Source organism: Lactuca virosa, chromosome 1 (genome assembly GCF_052849685.1).
Source record: "Lactuca virosa cultivar CGN04683 chromosome 1, Lactuca_virosa_CGN04683_v6, whole genome shotgun sequence".
Classification (NCBI taxonomy): domain Eukaryota; kingdom Viridiplantae; phylum Streptophyta; class Magnoliopsida; order Asterales; family Asteraceae; genus Lactuca; species Lactuca virosa.
The window spans coordinates 253,048,370-253,061,590 of NC_136426.1; the positions used below are offsets into that span (position 1 = coordinate 253,048,370).

The window sequence follows — 13,221 nt, forward strand, 5'->3', positions numbered from 1 at the left end:
AATCATGTAATGTAAACCATGTACTTGATGTAAACAATGCCAGTTGTACTATGTAATGTTTGGTGATGAATGTGTTAAGTTTCATGTATATTCATTGTGATGATATTTCAATTTAAGTCACACGAGCCCTCGAACGTTTTCGCCGTCTGGTTCGGGGTTTGTGACACTAATCCAAACACATTTTAAAAAAATGCTTATTTCCACCGCAATAAGCAATAAACTAATAAACTAAAAAGTATTTATCCAAAGACCCGAACACAACAAGAAGAGACATGTGTTTTTGATGTTATGACAGCGTTGTAGGCGAGTGACCCATACCATTTGGTCTAAAGGAGTGGACCGTTATGAACCAATCACGTCTAAAAAAAAACACCGTGGATGGAATCGTAGTCGTAGTTAGGAATTGTGCCTTCCAATGGACGCAGAAACAAGAACTTGAACCACCAAAGACCAAACCAAGATTCACAAACCTCGGTTCATCCAACAACGAATTCTCATGATGCTTTAAGAACGAAATTTTGTTCGACATCAAAACATCCAAAACACCGAATTGAATTTGTGTGTTTCCCTGAAATCCCCAATTATTCCCTTCATTAAATGGATGAAAATCAGGACGACTCCATCCGGGATCACAAGCTCTGTGGTTACTTGTGCGTTGTCCTCTCGTTTCCCCAAACCAGCACCCAGAATCAGATTGTCGACAATGGCATTACCGAAACCCTAATTGTCAACACTTGCTGTGATATTTTTCGAGATGGAACTGATGTGGGTTTTCTGTCGTCAAACGGCATCATACTATCGTTGATCAATTCAAACTCCATCAACTCTACTTCGACCGACGGCGAAGTTACTGAAACACCCCAGAAGTCTAAGATCGAAAGTGGCGGTGGATCAATGTCGGTGTCGAGGAAGAAGTTGAGCAAGATAGGGCTAGTGCATGGTAGTGTAAGTGTGATTCATCAACTTCACGCTTTGGTAAACAATAAGTGTTTGAAGATCACTTCAAGAGTGGTTCGAATTGCACGGAAAATGGAAGAAGGGGAAGTCAGGGTTGTGGTGCTGGTTGATGTTTATCTGCCAATTGCTTTGTGGTCTGGTTGGCAGTTTCCAAAATCAAGATCCACGGCGGCAGCTCTCTTCCGCCATTTGAGGTTCGGATCTCTTCAGTTAATTGCTATCAAATTACTTGCTTATTAGTTTTAATAATCTCATCTCTCATGGTTAATTTACGTCTAACAACCAGTCTATAAAACTTACATCCCAACTTCATTGGGAGTCTTCAATCACATACAACCCTGAATCTACTTGATTCTCAAATCATGTTTTCCTCCTATTTGGCTTCAACCCATACCAACCCTCATGGAACTTGTAAATTTCCTTTTAAGTGTACTTACTTCCATCTAAAACCTATACACGTATGTATAACATAAAATACTCATTCTAGCTCATGAAATGACACATTTACCTCAATGTTCATGATCCTCCTGTTATGTAATACACCTTGACTAATCATTAACACACATACATACTCAATGGTTTCTCTTTAGGGCATTGTACTTTGCTAAAGAGTTAATTTAGGAAATATATTATCTTTTGGGTCTAACAACCCATTGTCTAAACACATATCTTACATCAAACTATGCTACTCTTATAGCTTTCAAATTTCAATACCATACATTCCTCTACTTTAGGATTTCATCTTGTAAGTTGTAGTCTCATATATGCCAAGTTATTCATTTTGGGCATCATATATATTCAAATTTCAATGTGACAAATATCTTGTCCACCCAAAAAGATGGGACAAATATCTTGTCTTTTCAAAAGACATAAATGCCCTTCTCATCCTCATAACTTAAACTAGCCCTAGAAAGCTTACACCAAGCCATATTTGCATGCACATTTTAGTAATTATCATTTTAAAGATCCAAACTTTTTCACCATAAATACTAACTTATTTCAAATCATTTCCTTACAGCTGTGATTGGGAAACAAGGCGAACAATACTGGATTACAAAAAACTCGATCTCAACATCGACACCCAAATTTGGAACATTTCAGATTGCCATGTTCTTGGATGCAATCAACACTGCAACTCACCCGATACTTCCCGAAACAAACTATTCGAACTCCATGAAATCTTCAAAACTCTACCAAGCGTCTCAACGAAGGGCGATTTCGTCAATTCCAAAATAAACCCTGCAGACGATTCCCCCCCATCCGGTTTCCACCTCTTACCCGATGATGTTTTGATCAATATTTTAACCTCCCTCAGCCCTCTCGAACTCCTCAAAATCTCCGCCACATGTCGCCACCTAAGACTACTCTCACAAACAATAATGCCATCAATGAAACTTAAACTTTTTCCACATCAGCAGTCAGCAGTTGACTGGATGCTAAAACGGGAACGTGACCCTGAAACTTTCCCGAATCCATTGTACATGAAATTGGAAACAGAAGACGGGTTTGCTTTTAATGTCAATTTGGTTTCTGGAGAGCTTGTAACGGGGCCCACTCCCATGATTAAAGATTTTCGTGGGGGTATGTTTTGTGATGAACCCGGGTTAGGAAAGACCATAACTGCCCTTTCTTTAATCTTGAAAACCCTTGGTACCCTAGCGGACCCACCAGATGGGGTGGATGTAATCTGGTGTAAACAAAATGGTGATCAGAAATGTGGCTATTATGAGTTAGGTGGAAAAAAGATTGCTGCCCGGAGCACCCGAAGAGGGCTGACCGGACTTACCGTATCAGAAACCGTTACCCCTGATCCACCAAAGCTTATAAAATCCAGCACACGAAGCTGGACAAAAGTTAAGAGGAATATTTTTAACGAATACGAAGGACCATCTTACCCTTCTAGTGAGAGAAAGAGAAAACATGGTGGTGGTGATGATGATGATGATGATGATGATGATGATGATGATCCACCGTATGTGATCTCAAGAAACATGAAAAAGAGACCAAAGAAGGAGAAGAAGGGTAGTGGGGAGAGTTTTGAGGTTAATGAAACGTGGGTCCAATGTGATTCATGTAGAAAATGGAGGAAGCTTTTCCAATCAAATATTACGGATTCTGCCACTGCATGGTTTTGTAGTATGAACGAAGACCCGTATCACAGAAGTTGCAATGTCCCAGAACAGTCATGGGACAACGGGCAGTCGGTCACCTACCTGCCCGGATTTTACACAAAAGGAACACCACAAGGAAAAGAAGAAAACATTTCCTTCTTCACTAGTGTCCTTAAAGAACACTACCACTTAATCAATTTCGAAACCAAAAAAGCTTTAATTTGGTTAACAAAACTAACCGAAACCCACCTCACAAAAATGGAAACCACAGGATTAGTCCACCCGCTCACCGGGACCCGCGTGTTAGCCACGGGAGAACCCCGTGGGTTCCACAAAATCTTTCAAGCTTTCGGTTTAGTCAAACGCGTTGACCAAGGCACAATGAGGTGGCACTACCCGAGAAATTTAATCAACTTATCTTTCGATTTATCCGCTCTAAAAATCGCCCTCAACGAGCCGCTTGATTCGGTCAGATTCTATTTATCCCGGGCAACTCTAATCGTGGTCCCCGCAAACCTAGTCGACCATTGGAAGACACAAATCGAAAAACACGTGAAACCCGGGCAGCTACGCGTTTTAATTTGGGCAGATCATAAAAAGCCATCGGTTCACAACGTGGCGTGGGATTATGACATTGTGATTACAACTTTCAGTCGTTTAAGCGCCGAATGGAGCCCTAAAAGAAGAAGCGTGTTGATTTCGGTTCATTGGGCTCGAGTCATGTTCGACGAGGGTCACACCCTGGGCTCGAGCCTCAACCTAACCAACAAACTACAGTTGTCGATTTCATTGACCGCTTCGACCCGGTGGTTGTTGACCGGGACCCCGACTCCCAACACACCGAATAGTCAAGTCTCGAGTCTTCAACCGATGTTGAAGTTTCTAAGGGAAGAAGCGTATGGTCAAGATCAAATGTCGTGGGAATCCGGGATACTTAGGCCGTTTGAGGCGAAAATGGAGGAGGGGCGAAATCGTCTTTTGGAGGTGCTTGGGAGGTGTATGATTAGCGCAAGGAAGAAGGATTTGAGGATGATTCCTGAGTGTGTTAAGAAGGTGGTGTTTTTGAATTTTAGTGAGGAACATGCGAGGAGTTATAATGAGTTGGTGGTTACAGTTAGGAGGAATATTTTAATGGCGGATTGGAATGATCCGAGTCATGTGGAAAGTTTGTTGAATCCGAAGCAGTGGAAGTTTAGGAGTAATTTGATTAGGAATGTGAGATTGTCTTGTTGTGTAGCTGGACATATAAAAGTAATGGATGCGGGTCAAGATATCCAGGAAACCATGGATATTTTGGTGGAAAATGGGCTTGATCCGGTTTCCGAGGAATATGCTTTTATTAGATATAATATTTTATATGGCGGAAGCTGTATGAGGTAATTGATAATTTGTAGTATTTTAACGGGGCCCACTTTGATGGAGGTTTCTGAAGGTGATTTTTTTTTTTTGATTTACAGATGTGAAGAGTGGTGTCGCTTACCTGTGATAACGCCATGTAGGCATCTTTTATGTTTGGATTGTGTGGCTTTAAACAGTGAAAAGTGTACATTTCCAGGGTGTGACAATTTATATGAGATGCAAAGTCCTGAAACATTAGCGCGCCCAGAAAATCCTAATCCAAAGTGGCCAGTTCCAAAAGATCTCATTGAATTACAACCATCATATAAACAGGTTTCATTGCATTATTTTAAAATATTATTTTCTGCTTTACAATTTAAATTTAGGCTTCAATGCAAGAAATAGCAATGTACTTTCATTCACTTTTTTTTTTTCATTATAGCATCCTACTTCCATTTTGTTTTATTACAAAATTGGATTTTGAAAAATCTACCCTTTTATTGTAATGTCATTCAAGCACAGAGTATTGGGCATGTTTGTTATAGGGTTAATCTCATAAAAGACCTTATATTTTGTGTGTTTGCCGGATTAAAACTCGTTTTTTTATTTTTTATTTCCCAAAAAACACCTTATATTTTTTCATTTTTCTGAAAAAACACTCAACTTTGTCTTTTTTTCCGAAAAAAAACACTCAACCTTCCAACTGTTTCCAAATAATCCCTCAACTTTTTAAGTGTTTCTCGAAATAACCCTCACATTTTACAAGTTTTTCGGGAAAAAAATGACTAAAAGAGCCAGATCGGAAAAAATGAAACAATGCAAGGGCTTTTTCTGAAAATAAATTAAAATGGAAAAAACACAAAATATAAGGTCTTTTATGAGATTAACCCTTTATTAAACTATAATAATATCCTAATAAGGAAAAGATTGAAAGTGCAATGCTATAATCAGGTAGATTTTCAAAGTAAAATGCCTTAATAAGAAAATAAAAAAGTGAATGAAGTCTGTTGCTATTTCATGCATTTAGCCCTTAGAATAAAGTTAAAAATATAATTCTATAATTACGTATATTTTCCTATGTACAATGCTTTAATAAGAAAAGATTGGAAGGACAAGGCTGCAATAGAGAGAAATGAAAATTGAATTGAAGTTGAAATGTGGAATATGATATAATGTACAAATAAATAAAAGTATTTTGCTATGTTTTTAATCTTTTAATCTTTTTATTTTGGGTTTAGGATGATTGGAATCCTGATTGGCAGTCAACATCCAGCAGTAAAGTTTCATATCTTGTGAAAAGATTAAAAGATTTACAGGAAGCTAATAATAAAACAACAGACAGTTGCATCAACGATGGAAAAGACATTAATGCCCTTCATTTGCCTTTTGGGAAAAGCATGAATTCTGCTAGATTTACCAACAGGTCTGTAGAGAAAGTGTTGATATTCTCTCAGTTTCTTGAGCATATACATGTAATCGAACAGCAGGTAATTAATTCTTAATTATTATTATTATTATTATTTTTTTGAGCACAAATGATGAGATATTTATGAACTCCTTTTTCAGTTGACAATTGCTGGCATTAAATTTGTGGGGATGTATAGTCCAATGCATTCTGTTAACAAGGTAAAAATTTTGTAGTTTATATAAACTGATGAAAATACATGTCAAATTTTTTTTTTTTTTTTTTTTTATTGAGTTTTGTAGTTTATAAAATGATGTAGGTGAAATCACTGGCTACTTTCCAGCATGATGAGGAATGTATGGCTCTTTTGATGGATGGAAGTGCAGCACTTGGTCTTGATCTCAGTTTTGTGACACATGTATTTTTAATGGAGCCCATTTGGGATAAAAGGTAAATATCTAAAGTCTAAACTAAGAATGTAGATATTATTTTTTGTATTTATAAATTTTATTATAAAATGGCATAATATCACCATTTTGACAATTGACACGACAGCATGGAGGAACAAGTGATTAGTCGTGCTCATAGAATGGGTGCTACACGCCCAATCCATGTAGAAACTTTGGCTATGCATGGCACCATTGAAGAACAGATGTTAAAATTCCTTCAGGTATACTTTTACTTTTTAAATATATTTTTATATTTATATAACAATTTTATTATATTTGGTTGCAGGATACTGATGAGTGTAGAAAGTTGTTGAAGGAAGAGAATGTGCATGAGGGCCCACGAGCTAGACGTACATTGCATGATTTTGCTGAAAGTAATTATTTGGCCCAATTAAGTTTTGTGCGAAAAACCCCCAAAAATTAAGGTATTATGCTTTTTAATTTATATCTCTCATGTTTCCATTCATAATAATGTTCAAAATCATTTATTTTTGTATTATAGCACCCTATTTATTTCTTTTTATTATATATAACGTATAGGTTAAAGTTAAAAATATTTATTGTGTTCAAATATAATATAAAAGTTCACATAAAAATTTATTACATTCCATCAAACGTGAACATACCTTATGTTTTTCTTGATATTATTATCTTTCACGTAATATCAAAATGGAAGCATAACTTCAAGATGTTATTTCAAAAAATATATTTCAACTTATTTAATAGAGTAAATTACACGAATGGTCCCTATGGTTTGGGTTAATTTGCGCCTTTGGTCCCTAACTTATTTTTTTAACTCGGAACTTATTTAATAGAGTAAATTGCACGTAACAAAAACAAACAGTATGGATCTTCCGAGTTAAAAAAAATAAGTTAGGGACCAAACACGCAAATTATCCTAAACCATAGGGACCATTCGTGTAATTTACTCTATTTAATAAAGGAAAAATTGAAAGGACAATTCATACATACTCTTTTGCAGGAACAAGATCAGCTGTAGAAGTGTAGATACACCCACTTGTGGGCCCTATTGGCTAACCCTAATTTTTGTGGTAGGTCTAGATTCTAGAAATTATGGTTTTTGTAGCACATATATTAACTGTGAAGTTCCTTTGCATAGCAAGCTTCTAAGGTAAATTACCTTTTTGCCCTTTTCGTTGTGTTATTTTTGGTTCATATATTTGTCCTTTATCTTGTTACCAAAGGGCATTTTAGATAATACTTAATGGCTTGTAGAAGAGCATGTATGTAGGGTGAGGTGATACTATCTCAACATGTATTGTATTCATAAACAAAAGATTCCAATTTCTGAAAATTCGTTTTTTTTATAAGAGAAGTCAAACTGGACTAAAGACTAAAGTTATGGTCTAAGTGTCTCAAATTAAGAGAATCAGAAATTAAAAATTGTTAATTAAACAGGGCATATCAAGATAATTAATTATACTTATCATCAATAGCTAAGCATATTTGGATTCTTTATAATACTTTCATTCTTTAATTGTACATGATGTACTTGTTTCATTCTTGTTAATTTAATAATACGAAATCGTAGGTACATCTGGGAAATATGTTTACGGTATTTTTATAAAATAAAAAAAAAGTCACATCCCAAAAATTTGATATATAAACTCATCAACTACAATTGATTTACAAGGAAAAATAGAAAATGGTACAACACCCAATTCCAAAAAAAGTTGTAAAAAAAAAAACAAATAAATTTTTAGAGGCAAAAATGTTAATGGTTAAGGGCAAGTGGAATAAACGTGATTTGGCTTTGCAAATTGCAATACCGGGATCGTAAGAGATCCTTCTAAAAAATGACATAATAATATGTTTAAATTATAAAAAATACATCTTTTCTCAATGTAATTAGTAATTACTTTTTTAGAAGTTATAAAAAGTTTTAAATATTATTCCACTAAAGTTTCATTATTTTAACATAATTTACGAATAACTCCTGTATTAAAATTTGTTTATGAAAAATATGAATTATTGGTAAAAATTTCATTTTTCTTTTCTCAGTTTATCGGTTTTGTTGCTGATATGGACGTCTAGTCATTAAATAAAATGGATAAATCTTTATTATTTTATATTAATTTACGAATAAATCACAAACTAAATTTTGTTATGATTTGGCCATTTTCTTCTGGTAACACATGTTTTACCGGTATTATTATTGACACGGACGCCTAGTCATTAAATAAGCTAATGAGATGGATATGTTATATAATGCTACGCTTAGCGTAAAACTTGATATCGTGCTGCATTATATATTTTTGGGAACACGAAATCCTTCCAACGAAGATTACAATAATTACATAAACTAACATCAACTTCATTTCTTTGGTTTATAAGAAATTTCAAATTGTCTATATAATTTTATGTAACGCATCATATCCAATTATCCATCTCATCAACTCATTTCTGTAACGTCCAATTCTCACAACAAATTTTTTCATTTTTAATTAAAGTAAAATGTCATGTTCATAGAATCTAAGTTAAGAAAACCATTTGTTCCAAAATACAATTGTTTAAAAATCAGAGTAATGTAATAAATGTTGAATCTCCATGGCTACTGATGAGTATGTATAGTCACAAATTTTCCTTTCCATGATCACCAATGGTACCTGAAAAATATTTAATCCACAACTATAAACCAAATCTTAGTGAGTTTCCCTAAAATACCACACACAACAATATAAATACAATGCATGTACACATGAGCCTTCAGTCTGTCTGGTCCGCCTCGCAAGGCCTACAACATGCCTAGACCGCTCTAGAGCCTACAGTCTGACTGACCCGTCTTGCAAGGCCTACAGTTCACCTGGAATGTTCTCTCTCAGCATACAGTTGACCCACACCTGGCCTATAGCGTATCGCTGGCCCGCCCAGGTATCTTGACCTACAACACAAAGCAGGACCGCCTCAACCCACCACCTAATATGTCGACATATGTAACACACAAGCAATCAAGTAAACACATAAACACAGGTAGTTGTCTACAATAGTCTACCTGTCTAACAACTCACTACCGCATACCAGGCCTTATACAGTAAACTACTCCACTACGAACAAATCTCCAAGGAATACATAGATATATGTAACTAGAGGTGAGATAGACATTCTAACATATGATCCCACTTTAGAGCCACAACCAAACAAGAAACATGCAAGAAAGCCTAAATCAAGAGTTCTCAAGCTATCCTGCATGACCATATACAACCCTTAGGGCACTCCGCTAGACGATCATCAACCTACTAGTACTCTAACTAACATACAACTACTCTTATATCCTAACTAACATACAAGGATATACATTGTAATACATAGTATAGTGAGGAGACTCCCTCACAATCTAGCAGATAACAACGCAACTCTGAAAACTAGTACTACCGGTCACCTAAACAATAATCAAGGATCAATCCTTAAACTACAACCCAAAACCCTCAAATTGACCTAAAGTCAAACTTGGTCAAAAAATCAACGGTCAAATTCAAAGTCAACAGCCAAAAGTCTCACAGTCGGCCGCCACATCGTGGCCAAGCTTCTGCAGTGTCGTGGTTGCTTCAAGACAAAACAATCATGGAGACTGACTTTTCTCACATCGTGAAGGTCAATTCTTCACGCCGTGGGAACTGTTTTGGCCTTCTTAATGCATTAATCTCTTAATCACTAAGGCAACTCATCTATACTTTCTAGAAGGATTTCCTGCACCTAAAGCATCATAAAAATCGGTGCTTTATGGGCATACATGTCTCTTCCAATTTAGGCAAAAAACATGGAGGAAATGAACTCAAACTTGTGCATGAGACCAAAAACGACATAAAACTCTAGATCTGGAATATATAACCCCAAAGGGACCTTAAGGATCCTTAAAGTTGCTAACTTTATGCAATTCACTCATCCAAACTAACAAGAACATGAAGAACAAGCCTCTAACCTACATCTAAAAGATTTGAACATTAAAGATAACAACTTGAGGACTTACAAAGGTCCAGGAGGTGTGCAACAAGATGATGAGGATGTTTGCTTGTTAGATAATGCTCAAGAACACCTTCTTCTTATCCTTCAAAGTCACAAAACACCCAAAAGCTTCAAAAAGGACTCAATAGAGGCTAGGGTTTTTTGGAGGGTGAAATGGAGGTGATTGAGGATGAGGGTATGCAAACAATAGCCTTCACTTCCCTTAAATGGGGCTCAAAGCCCAGAAAAAATTAGGGTTTTACATACAGGAGGTTGTTGCATCGTGACCAATCTATTGTTACGTCGTCACACTCAAATGAGATGCGCATACGTGCAGTAGGCATGTCACATTGTGGTTCTCCATTCACCATGTTGTAGCATAAGGTTTTTCCCAAAAACCTTACCTTTGACCCCATTAAGCCCTCAACCGATCTATTCTGGAAAACGAGTGTTATAGTTTCCCACCATTTTCCATGGTTGTAGTGATCATATCTATGATGACAAATGCGGAATATGAAGTGATTTAGTGAATCATGTAAGAATTATGAACACGAAGAACACAAGAGTAAATAAATCCGGGTTTAGCTCTCATTAGTCTAGAAAGAGTACAAGTGGGTTTGCAATATTTCTCTCTCTAAACTAACTCTCACAAAGTTCTTCTTACATAAAATGAGTATCACTTACTTCCTTATAAAGGAAAGACAACTCATTACACACATACAAAGGAGTAAGCACACATGACATCCAAGAGTGACTTTGCACCCTAACATTCTCCTCCTCAAAGTTAGAATTGGATGTCCCTGCTTCAATATCCGATGAGCCCGCACGATCAAGACCAACTCCCCTCGAAGTAATACCGGTCTTTCAAATCCGCAAATGAATAGCCGAGAAGCTTTGAATACCCACTCTACATTCTCTCCCTTTTTATAATCAACAAGTGATTATAAAACCCACTAAGGTTGAGAAGCGCCTGAGCAATAAACTTCACAAATCTCCCCCTCGACGTGTGCCAAAAATGAAACCGCGAAAAACTTGCATGAAAAAACAATCATGAAAAAGTCATGAGAAATTTTCAATTTTTGTGAAAATTTTCAACTTTTGGGTGAGAGTTGCAAGAATTTTGAAAAGTCGGGTAAAAAATGCCAATATTAGAATTCTGCAGGGATCTGTTGCGTCCAAAACAGCCTAAGATGCGAAACTTTACATCAAATGCGAAACTGGGCATAAAGTGTCAATTCGCATTAACTGCAGGGACCTAATACATAAATTTCTCCATCTTTTTCAGAATTTTCAGCCCAATTGCGAAATAGGGTAAATTCTGCCAAGTTTTTGAAACTTCAGGGATTCGAAATTAAACTCCTTCATTCTTCACAAAATTTATCCCCATTTCGAATGTGGGTATGTTTTTCCACTTCTTACAAAGTTCAGGGATTCGAATTGACACAACTTGTTTCTTCTTCACTGTATTTCGAAGTCCAGTATCATCTGAAGACCTTCGAACATACCATGTGGATACCCACAACCAGGCTTTGAAATCAACCCTTCCGAGTCATTATTCCTATTTCGAATCGTCAAAATCAACCCTTCGAACCTCAACACTCGACTCCAATGTATTCCATCTGTCCAGATCATTCGACCAAGACCAAGTCCAGACCATTCGACCTTATGACTCCAAGTGATTGACCCCAAATCGAAATTTCATTGTCAACTTGATGTCGACTTCCCTTCCATTCGCTATCAAACAAACCGGCCGACCTAATTGAAGTCCTTCGCTTCCCAGATTAGCAACACTCGATATTGACCTCCAACACAAATTCACAATGTCGACTCCAACCTATAAATTGAAATCGACTCCTCTCGATTCGAACATCTCAATCCAAAATTGAACCAATCGAAATCAAATTCGACCCAGAGAAATCATATTCAACCCAAATTAAGTTTGACCTCATTTCCAAGGCATTCCCAAATCGATTTCGATTTTGACTTTAACAACCCAAATCGACTCCTTTTTACTCCAATACTCCACCAGTCGAATTCGATTTTAATCCAAGCAAACACATTCGTTTTCAGAGCATTCGAACCCAAGGAGTAATCAACAACATCATCGAAATCAAATCTACTTAAAACATATATACCTCCGAAATCGATATACTCGACTCAAACAAAATACAACTCCAGTCAAAAATTGAAATCACTTCTAGATCATCAAGAACCGAACTTTGACTTTCGACATTGACTTTTCATTCGTCAGCGATTCTAGAAACATTCTTCAATCGATTTTCAATCACATCAAACTTCGACAACAAATCGACTTCTTAATTCCAAATCCAACCAATCGAAATCGACATTAAATCGAAGTCGACTCCAACTCCAAAATACTTTCGATTTCAATCCATCTATAACTCGTTCGACATCCAAAAATAAGCATTCGACTTGATACAATATAATGTCAATTTCGATTTGAACTCAAATGATTAAATCGACCCTTATGTGAACATAAATATAACATTCAAACAAATTTTGACCCCAAATAAGGTCGTTCGACTCTTCATAGTCTCAGACACAAGAACACGTATCAATAATCGAAGTCGATTTCGACTTCAAAACACTTTCCATCAAATCAAATCAAATTCGTGTTTCAGACGCGATCATCCAACACAGGTATCAAATTGGAAAACAAGAACAATAGATCACGAATGTCGAATGGACGATGAAGAAGTATCAAACTGAATAGATGAACGATATTTGACATGTTATTTGGGCTAAACAACACAGACTTGAATTCGAAATGGGCTCGGATGAATAGTGAAACAATCCTAAATGGATTTGGGCTTAAAAGAGATTAGATGAACAATTATGAATAGGAAATGTTGATTTCGAATACTCAATGGAAAGAAAAAAAAATTTGAATTTTTTTTTTGATTTTAGTGTTTGATCTTTAAAAAAATTATTGGATCAACAATGGGGTTGAAACGAAATAGATCAAACGAATCAAAAC

At 36.2% G+C, this 13,221-nt stretch overlaps 1 protein-coding gene across 1 annotated transcript; it reads left to right on the forward strand.

Annotated features, from left to right (window-relative positions):
- The first annotated feature begins 353 nt into the window (after positions 1-353).
- On the forward strand, positions 354-7,575 carry LOC145166105 (SNF2 domain-containing protein / helicase domain-containing protein / F-box family protein). The gene is made up of 9 exons (XM_079085044.1): positions 354-1,151; positions 1,976-4,444; positions 4,526-4,739; positions 5,645-5,893; positions 5,973-6,032; positions 6,131-6,261; positions 6,367-6,481; positions 6,547-6,685; positions 7,243-7,575. Exons 1-8 carry the CDS (start codon positions 598-600, stop codon positions 6,682-6,684), a joined length of 3,930 nt encoding a protein of 1,309 aa, XP_078941170.1. The 5' UTR covers positions 354-597; the 3' UTR covers position 6,685; positions 7,243-7,575.
- The last annotated feature ends 5,646 nt before the right edge of the window (positions 7,576-13,221 follow it).